The 15,644-nt window shown below is 37.9% G+C and overlaps 1 protein-coding gene across 2 annotated transcripts in view; it reads right to left on the reverse strand.

Moving 5' to 3' along the window:
- The window catches only part of CAMKMT (calmodulin-lysine N-methyltransferase), a 343,394-nt gene that overhangs the window by 26,064 nt on the left and 301,686 nt on the right, over positions 1 to 15,644 (reverse strand). For both annotated transcript variants that reach the window (XM_042458409.1, XM_042458335.1), the window contains 2 exons: positions 9,308 to 9,382; positions 1,873 to 1,936 (listed from right to left, as the gene is read on the reverse strand). In XM_042458409.1, the coding sequence (XP_042314343.1) occupies positions 1,873 to 1,936; positions 9,308 to 9,382 (139 nt within the window). The remainder of the gene's footprint in view (positions 1 to 1,872; positions 1,937 to 9,307; positions 9,383 to 15,644) is intronic.

Here is a 15,644-nt window from a genome sequence, read left to right on the forward strand (position 1 = left end):
AGACCTTCTATCCACCTAGGACAGGGCCAGGAATCATGCTCCCCTCCATGTGTTCTTAATTGCAAGTCCCATACACCCTAGCCAGCTCCAGTGTAGCCATTAGTTGTCTAGGAGGAAAATGGTGTGAGAAAAAAAAAAGATGTATATATGAAAGACAACGCTGGAAAATCAAAATATTTCCATACCTAGTCAAATCTTAAGTCCTACTGAGTTCAATGTGATTTATCCTCAGACTGGTATGTATCAGACTGCAGCCAGAGACTGAGATCCAATATAATGCTGCCTGGTGACAAGTCTCACCAGTTAGAGTACAGGAGGTTGGAGGCATTCAGTGACTGGACCAGCAGTGGTCTGTTCTAGCATCTACAAAGCAAGATGGACATATCTAGCACCTTTATCTGGGCCAAACAGTGTCTGCTTGACTTGTGGCCAGGACCAGGGGAGAAATTGTGTACAACCAGCACATAGAGCAATTGCAAGGAGGTATCAGATGTCTCCTTGCAAGAACTTTGAAAAGGCCCAGTTGCTTATACACTGGGATATCTATGAGCATACTGCCCCAATTGGACCCTGGGCTGAGTCTACAGGGTTGATATGCCCAATTTCCCATTCAGTTGGGAAAAAGAAAAAGAGTGATTAAGGGCAACAACTGAGTCTCCACCTTGGCAACAGATTGCTTCATCAGTGGAAATATGCTTCTAGCACTTTCCCCTTGCTTCCTCTGTCCCTGAAATAAGCTGCATGCTAGCACTTGGGCTTTTCAGCTTTATCTAGGTAAGCTGGATCCATGCCCATCCTGGCTGGTGGAGGTCAAGTATGAGGAAGCTGCGAGTGCTGCTGGTTGAGATTGTAAATGTCCCCTCTTTTAAAAAAAAAAAAAAAACCAGGAATTTAATTTGTGGTTATTCTCTCTCAAATCCTTTCCCCTTTTTGTTCATGTTACATATTTTTATCCTGGCAAGTATTTGGTGTAGGGGATGAGTAGGGTGTTCTTTTAAAGGTAGAATGGTTTTAATATATTTCATATTCTGTTTATTTGCTTGAGTGTTAAGCTGTCTTTTATTGTTACCATCCCTGAACATTTTTGAGGATAGTTTAAAATTTTAAATTGATATATCTATAAAGATTTTACAGAGATGTGTGGTGGATAGTTTTGTTTTATTTGTTTTGGCCTGGAACAAACATAGCTTTTTGTTTGCTGGGATTTTATACTTGTAATAAGCAGCAGTATAAAATATGATTATTATATGTTCCACAACCGACCCAGCATCTAATGCTTTCCATATCCTGCTGCATTTATTGTATCCTACCATTTATGATATGTAAATACACAGCTTATTTAGTTGTTTTTAAAAAGAGAGGGAAGAAGAAAGAAAAACAAAACAAGCAGACTTTTAGGCTATGAATCAGTCTAAGGATTTGATTCACTTAATATAAGCAGCAATGAATAAAAACGGGTACTTTGCAATAAATAAATATACAATGACAAAGGTTACCATTGAAGGGATTACAAATGACAGAAGCCAACATAAAAACTTTCAATATCAGAATTTTACTTTAATATGAAGACATTATTATCAAAGGAAAATACTCAAGAAACGCTTTGATAAAAATAATCTCACACTATCTTTGAAGCGGTTTCATTTATTTTACTACCCACTGTGTTCCTTATCAGAAGGCCAAGTATAAGAAGTTTCCTAGTTTATGATTAGGAAGGAATCTGATAGATTAGAAGACTCAATTGAAGTTGGACATAATAAGTATTAAAGTATTACATGACATTAATCCTGCCATTCCATTACTCTCTCAATCATTGTGCGCAGACTAATTATTCTGAAGCCCGTGTTCAGGAGAAAATAGAAACATACTTACACTGGGCTGGAGTAATCTCTTTATTGCATCCACAAGGCAAGCTCTGTACTGGTCCAGAAACAGGCTGACATTGAGAAGAGAACAGAATCCAGATTAAAAGGGGGTTTCAGTTCTAATGATACTAATGCAGATAAGTACAAGGCTAATTACATATGTTTACACATTGCTGTGAAGGAGAAATGGAGGCCTAAATTCATTCCATTTCATGCACTTTTAAGCAAACAAAACCAAACAAACTCAGAAGGTTGTAACTGAAGATTGAAAGGTCAGCTGGAAATGCTTCTCTGTGCAACAAGAATGTAGGTCAATGGTCAGCAGCTTTTATTTAAGTAGCTGTGATATCCAAAATTAGGATTAATACAATATGCGAAAGGCTGACAATAAACATGCACCTGCTGGAGAGCCAGTGAATACTAAGATAGAGCCTTGCCCCTTTAACTACAGTTTCAGTGTACTTTTTAATAACAATAGGGCTCCCCTTAAATATCTAACAAACACAGAACATAAAACACACTTGAAACCACGCAAGACACCAAGAGACGGCAACATATTTTTTTAAAAAATGGAGGAGGAGCAAATGTCATTGTTTAAACAGCACTGACTTTGCTTAAACAATAAAATTTCTGATAGATCGCTCACATTTGCCTTGGTTTGGCCTTTGAATCAGGCAGTTCATTTATTCATGCACACATTTTATACTGCAGATATAAATCACCGCCACCATTTTGTTCCCTGTCACCATGTCAAGTTTTTATGTTGGCTTCTGTACTGGGTATTGATGCATCAGTGTGCAAGCCATACATGGGCAAATCACAATCATGGAGGCCTCCCCCCCCCCCAGCCCCTTAAAACACCACTTTTAACTTGCTACAGATCTGTTGCTATAGGACTCTTGCTATGGCAAAGTAGATTCTTCAGCAAACACCACTATTAGCTCCTTATCTCATATAATCTATCTATGAAGCTAGATGCCTATTAGTGCTTCGAGACACTGTCTTACTGAGAATAGACTAATTCTGTAGATAATTTACATGGTCAGCAATCGCCAGGAACCTACACTGCAATCAGAGGTAGTTTTTCAAGTGCTGCAAGCAATATATGCTTGACATTGCAATGGAAACTATGCTGATCACAGATAGCTCAAATGTTTGATAGAAGGCTATTAAGATGGCACAATTCTTGCTACCCACGATTATGCTGCACTAAGAAGCACTTTTACTTAAAGTATTTTATGCTGGGTTTCTGGTTAAATGTATCACCAGCTGCAGGAAAGGTGTCTTCTCTTGTTTTATTATGTGCCTTTAGGTTGGCTCCAACTTATGATGACCCTGTCATAGGATTTTTCTCAGCAGGTTTGCCATGGCCTTCCTCTAAGGATGGGAGAATGTGACTTGTTAAGGTCACCAAGTAGGTTACCTTGGCTGAGCCCTGAATTGAACTGAACCCTGGTATCCTGGAGTCCCAATTTAACCTTCAAACCACCACATTATATTTGTTCTACTTTTTAAGCCATTAGTTGTCTTCTGCTCAAGCCATTAATTTATAAGCTGTTAGTTATTTAAGAAAGTAATAATAATAATAATAACTTTATTACGGCCATTTGGCCAGCACATATTTAAGAAAGTATCTTCTATTAGTTAGCTAGGAAATTAAGAAGCCATCTTCTCCACCATATATGTACTCATAAGATTAGGACATGTTCCATAGTTTTAAAAATTAGAATGGAAACAGTATGGCTGTGAGCTAATACTCTGTGGGAATTGTTTAAAATGGTTAAAAAAAAAATGGCACTGATACCCTGCTTGTGGGCTTTCCAGAGGCATCTTTTGGCCTCTGTGTGAAGCACGATGGTTCATCTGCTGGGGATACTGTGGATGGCCAAAAAGATAAACAAATGGTTCCTGGAGCAGATCAGGAGTGAGCTCTCCCTGGAAGTCAAGCTGACTAAACTGAGGTTGTACTTCTGACATATCGTGAGAAGGCATGGCTCATTAGAAAAGACAATGATGCTAGTAAAAGGAGAAGGCAGTAGAAAGAGAGGAAAGGCCACAAGCCAGATGGATGGACTCAAACAGGGAGGTCACAGGCCTGAACCTGAAGGACCTCAGCAGAAAGGTTAAGAACAGGGAGACATGGAGGTGTCTCATACGCATGTGAAGGGGAAGGCTTTCATGGCCATCATCCTTAGTTTTTTGTGGGTTTTTCAGGCTATGTGGCCATGTTCTAGAAGAGTTTATTTCTGACTTTTTTCAGCATCTGTGGCTGGCATCTTCACAGAAAAACTCTCACTCACATGGTTGCCATGAATAGAAGCTGACTTGAAGGTAGCTAACAACAAACTACACATGCATACTAGAAAAACCAAGATGGCAATGAAGGCTCCTTGGTTTCAGAAAGTTATTTTATGCTATATAGCCTTTAAGCAAAGCGTGCAGGGAAGGTACTGCTGAGATGATTGCTTATAAATATATAAGGAAGGACATCTGAGGAGATAAGCCATTGTCCACTTTAAATGTAGAGGCAGGCATTCTAGAAAGGCAATGATGGGCGGGGGGATATGACACTCTTCATTGATTCCAATGTACTTTGTACCACTGTCTCTGAACAAGAATCTCAGGAGCACTGGTATATGTTTATATTTTATAAGCTATCATGTCAGATCTTTTTATTTTGCATGTAATGTGACAGCCAAGTATCAGAGTTTATGGTTGGTGCTTCAGACATGATTTCCAGTTGTTCACTCTCCATCATCATTTACGGTTTTGCACAGCTTCAGTAAACAGCAAAGCTGTCATGCACTGAAACACACTTATTACAGTAGGGGAAGCCCTTACTTCCAGACCATCAGATTTTCCTACAAACTGAAAGCGAGTGAGAAAACTACATCTAAATGAACAGTAAGTTATTACTCTAAAATTCAACAAGCTCCAGCACACATTCTTGTTGGTGTGGTTTGTCATGTATACTTAGGCAATATGCAGTGCAGTGACTGCCGATTTTCAAAAGCTTTGAAAGGAAATTAGAAACCAGATTTATATGTGCCAGCCCTGAAACTATACCTATCAGTAAATGGATGGACTGATACCTGAAATAAATGTACACCTGCCATCCATACAAATATCAAAGAAACAGAGATACTTTCTTCAGTAAAATCCAATTGACCATTTTCTTCTCCCCATACCTCTTGTCCAAAGTTATTCTTACCACCAAGATGGCTTTGTTCTTTCCAAAACAGGATGTTATTGTCTTTCATTTGCAACATCCTTGAAGCAGAGATGTATGCCTATTGTTGTCTGGCATTACTCACTCCATTTTTTTTTTAAAAAGCCCTCTTCAGTTGCATCCATCACAGCTGTAAAGATGGTTGCAGTCCCATTGTCAGAAGCAAGCACCTTTAGCGTTACTGGGAAGCAGGTCTTGCAATGTGTTGCTATGAACAACTAACTGTTTACAAGAGTTAAAGTTTTGTTTTCAATAAATCTCAAAAATCTCAGTTGCCTTTTCCTTTGGTTTGTACTTGACCAGTCCCCAGTAGATGCATAACTACTATTATTGGTCACTATTGTGCAGCATGACAGCCAGCATGGTATGGTGGTTTGAGCAGGGGGTTACAACTTTGCAGACCAAGGCTTGGCCATGGAATCCCACTGGGTGACTCTAGATGTGTCACGCTCTCTCAGGTTGATAAGGGCAAACTCCCTCTGAAGAAACTTGGCAAGAAAACCCATGATAGATTTGCTTTTGGGTAGTCATAAGTCAGAAATGACTTGAAGGCACCTAACAACAACAACAACAACAATGTGCACCAGAGCTCTGATCCTAAAATGTACACTGACAAATGTATTTTGCTACAGTTCATCTATCAAGTCCCTATGGTACAGAGGCTTGCGCACATTGACTGCTGTACATAAAAAGGTAATAAAATGGGGCTCTGTGGTAAACAGAACAGAACAAGTAGCATTTTGCAATACAGTGGGCCCTTGGTATCTGCTGGGTTTTAGCAATAGCAATAGCAATAGCAAGTACATTTCTATACCACTTATCAGTGCACTTAAACGCTCCCTAAGCTATTTACAATGTGTAAGCTAATTGCCCGCAACAACCTGGTCATTTTAGCAACCTATGGAAGGATGCCATGCTGAGTGGACACTGGAGCCATTCCTGGGATTGAATTCACAACCTTGTGGTTATGAATGGCTGCAGTGCTGCCATTTAACTACTGTGTCACAGAATTTGGTTCCAGGACTCCCCATGGATACCAAAATTCATGGATATTCAAGTCCCATTAAATACAATGGCACAGTAACATGGTGTCCCTTGTGTAAAATGGCAAAATTGAGGTTTCCATTTTGGAATTTATATATTTTTAAAATATGTTCAAACCATGGATGCTTGAATCTGTGGATAAAAAAAATCTGTGGATATGGAGGGCTGACTGTATATGATTACAGATTAGTATTTAGGCTACTAGTAGTTTAGTAAAGCCATAGACTCAAGATGTAAAGGTGAATTCACATGTTAAGTTAAGGCATGATAAATGAATTGTGTGACAATGTTAGCATGGATAATTTACTTTCAATTACCATCCTTTATGTAATTTTTGGGGGAAATCATATACATTCCTGGTGTTTGCTTTTTTGTAAACTGAGCATGTGATCTTTGTCCTAAAAGTGAGCATTCAATCCACCCTACCCTGTACTTTCACTGTACAGTAAGTATACAATACTTAGACACTGTTCTATCATGTAGTTTTTACCACTGTTTTAAATCTTTCTATTCACACATTGCTTCGTCATGGGTTTGATTTTAATTGCCACCAGCACCACCCTCTACTGTCAATAGCTAACTCATGACCAGTTATTTCAGCTTATGTATTTTAAATCTAAGTGAACTATTATATTTTGATACATAGCAATACATTCCATTAATGTATTCTCCTCCCCTACACACAAGGTGCTCAAATAACTGAATACAAATATATAGATGATTTAAGAGTGTTAATGTAGCACTGTTCTTTGTACTCATGTATATTTTTAGCTGAAACTCAGTATGAGTTTGGAATATGTTTATGAATGGAGCTTGTTTTCTTGTAAATGGCATCAAGTAGTGCCAATAGTTAGCTATTTAGAGAATCACACAATGCCACATTTAATGGAAGAAGTGCAATAAGAATTTGATATTTTACTTAATATTAGACTTCAGATTTTTGCTTTGTTCTAATTCTAGATCTTAATAACTGCACTAACATAGATAATGTATAGTTAAACCAATGTTGCAAAACACTTTTTGGTTTTTATCTCAGCACATTTATGGAACCTCTTAAATAATGCTACAGATGTTTAGGGCTAAAGTATCACTGAACATGATCCTTCTTTTAGAAAGAAATACGTGTGGGAAAATACATATTTTTTAATGAAGCCTAGCAGGCCAATTTATCATGCTGTAAACAATTTTCAAATCATTTTTTACAGACAAAGCTTCATCAGCAACAACAAATACAAAAGTTCCACCCATTAAAGAAACATGCAGATCCACCTGTCTTGTAATATGGGCAGACAAAATAGTCAGATTTTTTTGTATTTGAAAAACCCTATATAGCACTTCACTTCTAATCTATTAAATGTGAATGTTTTTATAAATGTACAGTCTGCTTGTACAGCATAAATGTACAGCATAAATAGTATCAACATCATACATGTATTTCATGCCCACAGAGCAAATATGCATTAAGTACAGTCCTTTGTTTTCTAATGAGACAACAATAAATCTACCGTATGCCCAGCAATTTACCCACAAAACAAGAAGAATATTAGACAAGTATAATACTGGGGAAGAGGGGAGAGGGAATCTGCGACTTATATCTTGCTCCCTCTGCTCTTCTGTACAGTACAAATAGGATGACACGGTGTGAGTATTAGGAATATAAGAGATGGCATGGCCAGGTTGTTTTGATATTTGTGTGAAGAACAAATTTAACTCTAAATCTCTTGGCAAGACCTTGCTTCACCCACATAATCTGGAGAACATCCATATGCGAGCCTTCTCTAAGCCTCCGAGAAGACTGCTGCCCTCCTGCTCATGTCCGCCAGCACTCTGATCTGACTTTCATACTTAATCTGATCTAATCCTGTCCAGCATTAACTTCATCTGTGCAATGAAACCCAGAGTATCCATTCTAATATTTGGTGAGGAAGGCATTTACTAAATTACTTGCTGAAATCATATGGTGTTGTTTAGCTCCTTATTTTAATCAGATGATGCATCTCTGAGGCACATTATCAGCGATTAGTTAGAAACCCATGCCTGTCCTTTTTGGGAACAAAGAAGTTTTCTGACACACAAATCAATGGGGAAAGAAACCTTATTGCATTCACTGATAAGTCATCAAAGAAGCAAGGACAAAGCTATACTTTTTTTGAAGTTGTTATGTAGATTTCAGAAATAATTAATATACAACTCTTCAGTGTCTATTTAACATTTTAAAAACACAATGGGTAGTTATTTCTTCCTTTAACTGAACTAGCCTGTGAAATAATTGTTTTTTTAATAAAGGCCAGCATAATGATTATGTATACTTTCTCTTATCTTGCATGCTATCTGCATCGTACTGAAGTCAGCTGCCAAACTCTCATTGATTGTCACAAAGCTGAGTCATACCCTCTTAATGATAATAAAGCTGAACCCTTGTCTTTATATGGAATTATATTTATGCAAAAATATCCCTTTGAAACACAAAATGAAAAGATTGTGCAATTTTCACAATTAGGTGAGTCAGCAGAATTAAAATGTCATTTACACCAGTAGTCAAATCTGTTTGGATATTTGAATACATACAGCAGAACATTATTCTGCAAGTTGACAGTCAAAGGTGTGTGTATGTTTCTCTCTGATTTCTTTTTATTACAATTAACTTGCTATTAATTCTGATATATTAATGTCACTCAGATGATGAACACTATTACTTTGTTTGGCAGATTTAAGAAATGGTGGGGAAATATCCCCCAAAGATTTACTGGGGAGCACAGACTATATATCCTCTTATATCAATAGTCAGATCTTTCCTAAGAAGTAAGCTAATTGAGCTGTTTGTGTTGATAAACTCCCTTTTCTCCAGACTGTTCCTCACTGAGCCATAATTATTTGCAATTTGCCTAAGTCGTCCATTTACTGATACGTCAAGCATGAAACAGAGGCAATTCCAGAAAATGGAAATGCTTCTCAAAATCAATCTTTGGGAAATAATGTGGTAGAAGTTACTGTGTGATAGAAGACTACCTTATAACTGTCACATGGAGATGAATATTAATTTGTTGAGGTTAAGGTGGCTTTGTGCTTCATTTGTTGACTTTGCTTAGCCATCAGCAAGCAGCACAGTACAATTACTCCAGCAAAGCTATTTTTTCTAACATGAGTTTTATGATTTTTATGTACTTACCAGTCAGCACACATAACAATGTCAAAATGTCCTTCCAGTTGAGAGACATCTGTCTCATTATCCCATCGTAAAATGCTAGAGAGAAAGAAAAGATTTTTAAAATTAGACTTACATGTTTTCATCTTTTGCATCTTTTTCAAAAGAAAAGCATTTGCACTTTTTGGTATAGTATGTGAAGAACTGTCTTGTTAAAAGTACATGCAGATAATTGGGGGTGGGGGAAGCATAGATAGAAAAATATTTCTGAATGTACAGCGTCTCCTGTATGGTCTAGATTTTGGAGTTTACATAGACAAAGATAGCTAAAAAGGTTCACATAAGTGGGTCATTAAAATATACAGATGGGCTATGGATTTAGGCTCTTTACACCTGCATAACAATTGAATAGGAAGACAGTGAAATCAAAGTGTGGCTTACTGAATTGCGACACGTATTTAGAAGTGAAAATATTGCCTTCTTGCCTCTCTGTTGCATCTGGAAGGCAAGTCAGTTGAGTTTCTCACTAACTATTTCCTTTTGCTTGGAAGGAGGAGGGAAGGCTCAACTTCCATGCCAACTATCTAGTTGTGAAAATCCACTACCATTGATACTGTCAACATTTGTTATAGACTAGTGGTGCTACCTCTGCTTCTAAGATTTGGAATATTAGCAACAACAAAATTAAGAGGTAGTATTTTTCCCCCAAAGTAAAATGATACATAATTGGAAAGAGAAATTATTTTTAATAATAATGAATTTCAAAGGGCATTCAATGTAAATTTATTTTATATAGAATCTGTTCTTCCATTTTCATTGTTTGGCTTGTGATCAAAGAAGGTAGGCTCTGTTCCCCTTGCAGTCACCGTGACACATGCAAAGACAAGGGTGTATTTTTCCCAAGTTTGTACAGGTTATCTCAGTTTTATACATATTTATCGGAGTATCATTCTTCCACTGGCAATAATCTGTTCCTGGCTAAAATGAATATGTGCAAGAGTCATCCAGTGATTTATGTTTATGATTAACTTATTATATTCTTGGTGGGAGTGTACCACTCACTAATATATGTTCTATGTGCAGAAGACAAAGAGAAGGTGCCTGAAAACAGCAGCACTGTGTTTTTTTTTGTATGTGTGTATGTGTGCGTGTGTATACACACATGCATGTATACAAGTAATTGAATAAAGCTTTAGACTATTTGGCTACTCCTGTTTATGACTGTGCAGAATATCTGACTAACAAAATAATAAAGACGAACTCCTCTGCCAATTTACCCTCTTGGAATGTTTTGTCCCAATCTAAGGGAGAAAACAGGAGGTTAATTTAATCACCCCCCCCACAACACACACATACATACACAGACACACACATCCACCCCCATTTAAACTATAAAGGATGGGGGGGTACACTAGGTGGCTTTGCAAACTGGCACTTTCAGGACTCAGCATGCATCCACTAGTGGAAAGTGACAAAGGAGAGTTCTCACTCTCAGCTGCTGGCTGCCTGCTGGCGACTGCCGGCTTTTTCAACCCTGTTTCCGTGGAAACTTAGGTTACAACAGTGAAAATTAGGTAAAGGTAAGTTGGTGGGGTTGTTAGCTCTCATTTGGTTTTGATTTTTTTATTATTATTTTTTTTTAAAAGTATCCTGAAACAGCAATGGCAGCTAGCAGTTGAGCTGCTAGCTTTAAAGGCCATCACTAGTCCTTCATTCCACTGAAAGAGATTCCATGAAGGCAAAATAAGAGCCAAAGATGTGATTATTATTTTTGTAAGCCCTGATTATTTCCTACTACTCTACAAAAACACACCGGAGCAGACTCACTAACTATCTGACATCACCTGTGGTATTTTGTGTGCTTTTTTATTCTTCCGCTTATTTCTGTCTTTAGAAGTACAACATACTTAAACATTACAACCAGATCTTTATTTCAAGAAGAATTAAAATCAGATATTAAAACTGAAAAATGTATTTAAAAGTATAAGGAAACTTTTGGATTTGTGTTATTGCTGTAGTGTATAGCTTTTCACAAACACAAACCTTTTCGTGTACTACAACAGATAGAATTACACTGAAAAAAGGGCTAGGGCATCTTTAGCTTTAGTTTTTAATATATTTTATTTTCTTTCACTTCCCTTCTATTGTTTCTTCTATTCTTTTCTTTTCTTAGCTAGAAGAAACAGAGCTACTTATGGTATGGACGAATCATATTAGACCCAGTCAAACAAGGGAATAATTCATCCAATGAAATAGTGAGTAACTCACAGTGTCCATACTCTTAACCAGATCTCTTGGAAGTATCACCAGTGTTTCAGTGAGAAATACTTTAAAAGCATGGAACAAAGTACAACTGTTCAAGAGTTTTCATTTGAAGCCATCCATCCATAATGTACAAGGTCAAAACAACTACTTCAAGCCAGAATATCCCTTAGTCATGGTGATATAGATGTAGTGCTAGCTGAAAGACATACTTTAAGAAAAAAGAAAATTTAAATTATGTTATTTTATTTGTAGCCTACCCATCCCTTAACCCTGGTACCAGGGTACAACATAAACAATGCCTATTTTATTTCTGCCACCTTCTGGTGGATCAATGTTTTCCCTTTTAGCGGTTTTCAGGAACAAATAAACAATCAAACCCCTCTTTGGTATAGAATATATTGAGGGGGGGGGAATACCCTGGTGGCAGCTCACAGCAGATAATTTACTTCAGGCAGAGGAAGAACTGCTCTGTCAACAACCGTGCCCTTGAGATCCATTCAGATGTGCAGAACTGGCATGTGGCTTGCAAGTGGAGGAATACCAGTTTGAAAGCTCTCTCAAATCATGGATTCCCTCTATGGGAAACTCTAACATATAAGCCAGACAGTTAGGAGAAAACCATTCTCATTTTCATGTTAAGGTTTCAAGGTTTGCATGGGTAATGGCAATAACTTAGTAGTACGGTCAAAATGCACAATATACTTGTTGCAAGCTTTCAAAGCTCCACAGGCTTCTTCAGGCAAGATGTTACAATGATATCTTTTGCAGGCAGGATCCTTCTCTTTCTGGCCATGCGGCAATAGGGAGATTTTCAAAGTTCAGGAAATTTAAAGTCCATTTGCATCTCAACAGGGACCCTTCCTTTGCAATCCAATATTGCAAATTTGGATATCCTCCCCATCATAACATCTTTACTAAGGACTGAAACAACATGCAGGCATCTGACTACCATCTCCATTTTTTTTTTTGTCTCCTTCTCCTGTTTGGTTTGTAACATCCTGCCTGAAGAAGAAGCCCATGCTTCAAAAACTTGCAACAAGTATATTGAACATTTCAGTTGGCCAATAAAGGTATCACTGATGGATTTTTGTTTGTATTTGTTAAATGACCAACACAGCTACCCCTGAATGTTTTTAGTAGTAAAGCATATGCATGCAAGGTATGTTATTTGTTGCTGCATGTCTTCAAGTCAACACCAAATATGGTGACCCTTTCATAGGGGTTTCTTGCCAAGATTTATTCAAGGAGGTTTGCCATTGCCTTCCTTTAGGAATGAGATTGCCTAAGGCCAGCCAGTGAGCTTACATGACTGAGAGTATTTGAACCTGGTCTCCTGGACTCCTAGTCAATACTCAAACCAAATGGATTTGATGCAAAGTAGTCTCAGCCTGAAATGTATTTCCTGGCACTTCAGTTAAAAGAAAGAGGCAGTAGGTAATGGGGAATACATTTGCTCAGGATTTTTGAAAGTTAATTTGAGAGTACATAACATCAGAACATAGAAAGTTGTCTTGTACTATTGGTCCATCCTACTCAATACTATCTACCACTGTGAGTAGGAAGGAGTGAGGTCATGCCATCCCTTTTAGTCTCCTCAAGCTGCTCTTTTCTAGTCAACTGTCTCTTCCATAGGCCTCTTGAAGAGCCAATTCAACTCTTAATAGGATAAAGCTCCCTTCTATGGTGTTGATTTTTTAAAAAAAATAGCAGTTTTTAAAACCAGAAAATTTGGTCTGCTGAAGTTACCCTCTACTTTTATTTCTCCTCTTTGCAATCTTTCCAGTTCACTTTCTTGGAAAACTCTGGCCCTTGCAATCAAGAGAACTGGTGAGAATATTAAGAGGGACAACTGATAACTAGATCATCTCAGGGATATATAGGCATCAGATCTCCAGTTATTTCAGTTTCTTTTACAATTCAGAGTTCAGTGTCCATGTCGTGTTCATGGGAGGGCCTAACTAGACATGACAGAAATCCATGACTGGATCATTCATCTCTTTAAACCTTTACATTTGAAAGTGTTAAACTATTTATGGTGCAATCCCATCATTGAGTTAAACTAACTGAACAAAGATAGGCTGCTAAACATCTTATACTGGTAACTCCAAATGATGCTGGAGCAGAGAAGTTATGATAGCATTATGCTATTCGCTCTATGATTCAGTGCAACTATTTTGCTGCCAACATTGCAACAATATTAAGGATGAAACAAGAAATTTGGGGGCAAAAAATGAGTAGTTGAGATCCTATTCCCCAATATCAGGTCCCTCTTTCCTTGCCAGTGTTATTCTGAACAATGGCCTAAATGCAATTGTTAGTCCCAACTAGGATAGACTTATTCACTCAATGGTAAGACAATATTTGTGTAAGTTGCATTGATCCAATGGTTATATTCTAGTGGGGGCTAATCATTGTATTTAGACGAATAGCAGCATTGCTATCTTAACCAAGCCCACACCTAATAGAGTTATTGGAGAGCCTGAAAAAATGTGTCTGCCTCTCCTCATCTGTGGATGATAAAATCTAAACTAGTCTGTTCAATGTGGTGGTCTATGTACCACTGCCAGTCCCCAGACCATTGGCTACTGGTCCCTATCACGTTTCCAGCAATGAAAGAAACAGTTATAAGCAATGGGCATAAATATGGGCATAAATATCCATGGTATACTGGGGTGAATAAACCTGCTGATCCTCTACATGAGATCACTTGAGATGCACTAATCTAAACTAATCTTGGAGCAAATCATAGTGTAAGACCAAGAGGAAAGATGCCCCAGCAAAGAAACAAAATTCATACATCAAGATAATGCATGAGTCCTGGTGGTGCAGTGGATAAATGCTGGTACTGCAGCCATTCACAGCCAAGGACCTGTGTTGCCAACAAGTCTCCAGTTACAGGTAAACTCTCACCAGGCACTGGGAAAGGTAGTGGAGGCACAATTATCATAGCTGGTGGATCACTGAGGACTCCTAAATTGAGTACTTCTGGTTTTCTGACTAATTGTTTCTTGCAGAGTTTCAATCAAGTCATATGGCAACAGAAACAAACAAGAAAAGCAGACAGCATTTTGTTATACTTCCTTTCAATTAATATGTGTTAATGATAGAATTATTTCCACCAAAATTTTGGAACTCTATTCTTTGTTATATGTAATTTGTTTTCAACCAATCAATATCTTTAAAAAGTAATTTTTATTTTAACAATGTGTTGGTACTACCTCTTACTAGCTTGGAAGTAACAAATTTGGGATCAAATGGTTCTGTAGCCAAATTTTTTCAAATAATCCCCCAAAGGTAATGATTTTGGATTAATGAGTAGACATTGATCACTATATCTCCAAAGCAATGACATTACAAGTCATTACATTATTGGGAAGGGGGTGTATAGTTGCATCTCTCATTTCCCCAAAAGAAAAGGAGAACATTACAGATACCATCATTACCTGTAATGTGTTACTTTCAACTTTGGTTAGTATATAGCAGAAAAATGGGGAGCTCTGCTAAAGCAAGATATGTAGCATAGATATGTAGCATAGTATCTACATTGTGGAGCACTGTTTCTCAGTCATTTTTCATACAGCATACAGTCTCATGGAATTGATGTTGCAGCTCCAGTCTGAAGGTCTATAATTCCATCGTTTGCAACTCTGAGGTGGGTAAATTGCTGCACTGTTTTCTGATCCTACCTTACAAGTGCTTCCCCATGTAAGGAAGACTTGAAAAAAGCATAGAATCATAGAATCATAGAGTTGGAAGAGACCACAAGGGCCATCCAGTCCAATCCCCTGCCATCAAAACATCCCCGATAGATGGCCATCCAGCCTCTGCTTAAAGACCTCCAAGGAGGGAGAATCCACTACACTCCAAGGGAGTGCATTCCACTGTCGAACAGCCCTTACTGTCAGGAAGTTCCTCCTAATGTTGAGGTGGAATCTCTTTTCCTGTAGCTTGCATCCATTGTCCGGATCCTGTTCTCTGGAGCAGCAGAAAACAAGCTTGCTCCCTCCTCAATATGACATCCCTTCAGATATTTAAACAGGGTTATCATATCACCTCTTAACCGTCTCTTCTCCAGGCTAAACATTCCCAGCTCCCT

This window comes from Sceloporus undulatus, chromosome 1 (genome assembly GCF_019175285.1).
Source record: "Sceloporus undulatus isolate JIND9_A2432 ecotype Alabama chromosome 1, SceUnd_v1.1, whole genome shotgun sequence".
Classification (NCBI taxonomy): Eukaryota; Metazoa; Chordata; class Lepidosauria; order Squamata; family Phrynosomatidae; genus Sceloporus; species Sceloporus undulatus.